The sequence below is a fragment of the Leuresthes tenuis genome, unplaced genomic scaffold, assembly GCF_036924035.1.
Source record: "Leuresthes tenuis unplaced genomic scaffold, fLeuTen1.0.hap1 SCAF_4, whole genome shotgun sequence".
Classification (NCBI taxonomy): Eukaryota; Metazoa; Chordata; class Actinopteri; order Atheriniformes; family Atherinopsidae; genus Leuresthes; species Leuresthes tenuis.
In genome coordinates, this window is record NW_027325358.1 from 5095334 (window position 1) to 5100901 (window position 5568).

A 5568-nucleotide genomic window follows, 5' to 3' on the forward strand; every position below is an offset into this window, starting at 1 on the left:
GTATGTTGGTTTCAAGCTCAGGTCTCACAAAGGCCCATGGTTGAAAACGCAGCAGTTACATGCCCTGTCCAACCACCCTCACCCGTTGTTAAACGGTAGACTTGACTATGACGTCAGCTCTGATGTTGAATCCTGTATATTAGGATTTGATTGCAGATATGACGGGTTCAGTTGGAGGACTTGTCACCACAACAGGAGCTGCACATAAGAAAGGATATCACAATAACTGGCATACTAGGTGCGTTGTCGTTTTGGCTAGTCGTGCACCTCCCATTTTTTGTATTTTTTTTTGTGCACTGCATAAGTGGCCTGTGTGAAAATGGAAGAGCTGAAGGGTTTGTGTTTTAGCAGGATCATTTCTACAGTCATCCAAAAACAACCTCCTTGTGCTTTTTCTGCTTGTAGCATTTTCTCAGTAGCATCACCTACTGTGTAGGATGAAGACTGCAGTGAGTACCATTATAAACCATTATGATGCTGTTCTGACATCACAATTTGCTTGTGCAAAAAACAATGCATCAAAAATATTCAGCCCTTTAGACTGGGGGGAGGGGGGCAGATATGGCTTAAATGTTCTCATCTGAATCTCAACAATATAGAAGTTGCCTTGCCCTAACAAAAATTACGGCCCGTTGTTATTGTCTACACTAGATTTCCTGACAGTGTCACACAAATGGACTTTTCCATATTTGTGTAAGTTCTACATTGTATAACATCAGATTGAACTAAACAACTGTAATAGACAAAAATAAATAAATAAATACACTGACTGGAAAAGCAAATGTTTGTGAGTGGGAGGCAACGCGAGTTCCTACAGTAGTATGTATACGCATCTCTGAAAAAAAAGGGAAAATAAAAGATGGAGATGTGTGGGTGTATTTGTGATTCTGTATTATCAAGCAGGGTTTCTGCCTCATTAGTGACTTCTAGTTTAGGATTTCGGAGAAATCTAGTCTCATGTTCATTAGTTGTGCACGTCAAAATGCGTTTCTGCTTGAGATGTGAGGGAAAGAATTTGGAATGAGCTGATTAAGTTTTCTCGCATAAGTCAGTGTTGTTACTTATTTGCATGTAAAAGACAGAAAAGTGTCGTCTAATGTCTTTGTGAATTAATGTGCTCCAGCCCTCAAAGTCTCTGGTAATGACCCTTGAAGAGTATTTTTTCACAGTTTTTCCAATTATTTTGCCTACTTTCTTTTAACTTTTAATTCCTGCTCTCCTCCACACCAGCATGTGTATCACTTCATGCATCACAACCAAACGCGTCATCACTGTTAAATATAGAATCCGACTGATCCTCCAGTCATGTCATTTTTGGCATGTTTGATCTGGTCTTATGTGCAGTAATTCTTTATAATCTCAACAGACCTTTCGAGAATTTTCGGACCTGAAGTGACTCATTACCCCCACAGTTGTCCTGCCTCCTCCCAGCCAGTCGCCTTCTGCTCTTAGAGTCTATTCTAATTCGATATAAATTCCAATAATAACTGAATTACGATAACTACATCCCTTTGTAGTGCTCATGTATACACAGTCTCCACTGCAGCTCATTCTTAAGCCTGAAGCCAACATAGCAACAGTTGGTGTTTGTGTGTGTTCTTTAATGCACTCACTCTCACCCTGCTGCTATTATCTGGCTCTGCAATTTCTATCGAGATGAAGAATGATGCACACAGAGGAGAAAACTAATCATATGCTCCCAGAATGTAAATTCTTCACTGTAAAGTTGCTGTGTTGTCAATTATAACATCCTAAAAATTCATGTTGCTTGAAACCTTTGTCCATTGGATACCCCGTGTCGCAGTCTAGTATTACGACTGTAGAGTTTTTACTTTGTGTTTTTATTTTTAGTTGCTGTGTTACTTCTTCTTTAACTGATGATTGATTGATTGGCAAACGTGTCTCCAGTATTTACTATACACGACCACCACTCAGACTGAATGTTTTCTTCACACTATTTGGGGATGTAATTAGCTTTAAATTCTATTTTGCCTCAAATACATTTATATTTTTTAGTAGTAACTATGAGTATTTTAAAATCTTCTATGATGTGCGTCTGTTTTTTTATTACTATTTGACAGATGTGTAAATTATGTGATAATTCAGGGTAAAATGGCAAAACCTTATACTATCAGAATTTTGAATCTTAAATGTTGCCTATGCTTCATGTTGCTTTTGCCAATCTAACAAGAGTTTGGTTCACATTTTTCTGTTTCAAAATGGTCACTGTCCTCTGGTCTGTAGGTGGCGCTGTGGCTGCTTAATGGAGGCCTGTGGGCAGAGGCAGCTTCTTACTGAATAGTTTGGCTCTGTGCCTGTTATAGATAAGAGGGTGTACAGCTGTCTTAAAACAACTGCAGGATTATTATCTGCCGGGAGCCTCACTGATAAACACTCTAACAACTTTAACAGTAGCACTGACGGAGCCACGCCATACCCCCTTAAAACAGAAGTGATGTAAATTTTGCACAACATTACTGCTGAAAGCAGATGCCAAACATCCTCAGCAAGCTGCATTCAGCATCTCTTAAGATTAATATGAGGTTTAAAGCATCAAAATTGAATGGTAACAAAGGAGTAAAAGCTCAAAATGGACAGAGTATATTGGTACGTGAATTTGAGCCTGCAGACGAACCAGAAGTGCAACGGATTTTTTATGAAGGCCTGATGGAGATGGTACCAGACACTGCCCTCAAAGGTTTGAAATTTCACCCTGAGAGTTTCCTGCTTTATGCCGCCATGACAGGTGAGATACATTTAAATGGTTACCTCAGTGACTTTTGCGAGTTGGAAAAGTTTTAGTGGTAACTGCAAGCACAGCGTTGCTGCGACTGTTCAGACCTGAGTCTAGATAAGAACAAACACAGACATTTTCTTTATTTAAGCATTTTTTTAGCTTTATTCTTTTATGTTTTGCTTACAGTTCTTTCACACTGTGTCTTTCTCTTGTGCTGCCACTGAAAATAAGTTGATTTTACGACTTTTTCGACCAACTTACCATTTTACCTTTTGTTTGGCAGTTTTGTGTTTTGTCATCACCATGTGCTGGTGGATGATTGGACTCATCCCAGCAATTGTGGTGTGTATGCGCTACTTCTACAGCAGAACTGTGATCCGTGGTTATCTGAAGCAAGCTATGAGCAGAGACATGGGAGACATCGAGGGGTATTACATGAAATCTCCAGGTATACAAAGTAAACCGTCTAACTCAGGGATGTCCACATCCGGTCCTCGAGGGCTGCTGTCCTGCAGGCTTTAGATGTTTCCCCGCTTCAACAAATCTGATTCAGATCCAATGCATCATTAGCAGGCTTGTGCAGAACTTAACAATATTTTGAAGAGATCCATTTCATCTGAATTAGCCCTCGAGGACCGGATGTGGACTTCCCTGGTCTAACTGATGCACCAAAGTAATAAAACCATGGTTCCTCTTATTTTCTGATGCATAGCACCACAGTGGTCCTCTGAAACCAACAGCCAGTGTAATGTGCAGTGAGAGTATTGCCTCAGATTTGTACATACTATTCTTGGTTTGTGAAAGCTGCAAACCGTTGCATTATATCCTAATGCAAAACTATGTGGTTGATTTTAATGTTGCTGAAGTTTTGCAATGCAACAAAGAAGGAAGTTCTATTTTTGTTTTCTAGAGTCATACAAAAAAGCTGTGCTTTTCTGCAGTAATTTTGACTTCTATTGGACACTTACTGCTGGAATATTAAGAGGAGACTTGTTTAACTGCTGTTTCATGATTTGTGTTTTTTGTGTTTGCTTGTGCGCTTTCCTCCAACTAAGGTTCCTGTCTGTGGGTAGCAGTGATGCAGGGTAAAGTGATAGGTGTTGTAGCAGCTGCCGGCCAGTCAGAGGATGTTGTTGAGCTGCAGCGGATGTGTGTTGACCAGCGATATCGGCTTTGTGGAGTTGGTGTTGCACTGGGAAAGAAAGTTTTGGAGTTTGCTGCTGCTCAGAGATACTCCTCTGTTGTCTTGGGAACCACAGCTTACACACAAGCTGTACATCAGCTCTACAAGCGCCTTGGTTTCAACTGTATTGGGGTCACTAATGGTTACGTCACACCTGGTGCGAGACAGTCCCTACTGGAACAGATTTTCTACCGTGTGAGGCATCATCACTATAGTCTCACAGTTCAAAACTGCAAAAACACATCAAATGGACACTGACTTCAGAGACAGAGCAGATGACTAATCTGAATACAATTTTTGAAAATGTTGTTATCAGAAAAAGTAACATCAATGGTCAAATGCTCATTATAATGCTTATAATGACTGTGCTTCCTTGAAAATGAAGCAGTGTGCAGTCTAAGCCCATTTAAACCTGTAAAGAATAAGTTGAGTGTGGCTAATTTTGCCTGGTGGTTTACCTTCAACTTTACCTTCATCAAGTACTTTCTGTCTGCTAAAGTTAAGTAAACCTGTAGAAGAAGAATAAAGGAAGTATATATCAAATACCTCTTTGATGTCACCCTGTCCATTGTGGTGTTACATGATGATATGAGTAAGAATTAGCTCTGAAATCATGTGAAAGAAAGTCTGTCTCTGTGTGTGTGAGAGAGAGAGAGTGAACCTTTTATCTGTTAATTTTCTATTTCAATCATATTAAATGCAGATTTTGTTTGTTAGCATTGGCTAGCCTATCCATTTTTAATGTCATAATATATCCCAAAGTGTATGTTTAACATATGTATGTGTATTGAGGTGTTGTGAAGCTCAGTTAGGCTCCTCCCCCTGCCCAGGTGCAGCATATAAGGCCTCACCTGGCCCAGTTTTTCAGGCTCTCTCTTGCTGGTCCCTGAGGGTGGCTGCCCTGTTGGTTTGTTGGGTTTGGGTTTGGGGTCTTTTGTTCTGGCCTTATTTGCACCAGTTTGATCTTTTGAGTGCTTTTGTTTTACCTTGGCCTGCTTTTCCTGTTGTATTTATTTGTGTGTGGGTTTTGAGATATTGTAGGCACTGGGGCATTTTCTATTGCATGTTGTGTGTTTGTTTTGTTGTGTCGCACCCAGGCTAGTGAGGAGGGGCACTTTCCCAGTAGTCTGCCTCCGACTGAGGCCTCAGTCCACTGATTTTAGTCTTTTGAGTTGTAGTTGGTTATTTCGGCTCATTTATGTGAATAAACTTATTTTCTCATTGAACCTACTGTCTCTGTCTCGTCAGTCCTGAACCTGAGTCCTTGTTCAATTCCTCTTTTCTTTTTTGCATTTGTCCTTTTTAGGTTTCTATATCCTGGGGTGTAAGTCTCCAGGTGGTGTCGTCGTCCTTTTAAATTACTCCCAAATCCCATAAACACCACTCTTTGTCACATATGCATTTTGTATACACATATTATATACAAGTGTAATACACAACATTTTCCCACTTTTCCTAAACATTTCTCAAAGGTTGTAAATTATGAGATGGAAACATCTCCTTGGCTGTTTTTATTTCCTGTTGTGATATGATGGGGATCGTGAGGCTTGAATGATAAAATTTGTCTAAAACTGTTTAACTGTATATTTTGTACTATGTAGATCTAACCATATGGGGTTAGGCATTAACAATTCAGGGCTGAGAGTTC

General features: G+C 39.9%; 1 protein-coding gene across 1 annotated transcript; it reads left to right on the forward strand.

The window, feature by feature from the left end:
* Nucleotides 1–2538: 2538 nt before the first annotated feature.
* On the forward strand, nucleotides 2539–4178 carry LOC140304954 (N-acetylaspartate synthetase-like). Its single transcript, XM_072383743.1, has 3 exons — nucleotides 2539–2746; nucleotides 3021–3185; nucleotides 3793–4178. Exons 1-3 carry the CDS (start codon nucleotides 2539–2541, stop codon nucleotides 4176–4178), a joined length of 759 nt encoding a protein of 252 aa, XP_072239844.1.
* The last annotated feature ends 1390 nt before the right edge of the window (nucleotides 4179–5568 follow it).

Coding starts and splice junctions, on each gene's coding strand:
- LOC140304954 (XM_072383743.1), top strand. CDS start 2,539: ATGAGGTTTAAAGCATCAAAATTGAATGGTAACAAAGGAGTAAAAGCT. Junction 2,747..3,020: donor GCTTTATGCCGCCATGACAG/GTGAGATACATT, acceptor TTTGTTTGGCAG/TTTTGTGTTTTGTCATCACC. Junction 3,186..3,792: donor GTATTACATGAAATCTCCAG/GTATACAAAGTA, acceptor CCTCCAACTAAG/GTTCCTGTCTGTGGGTAGCA.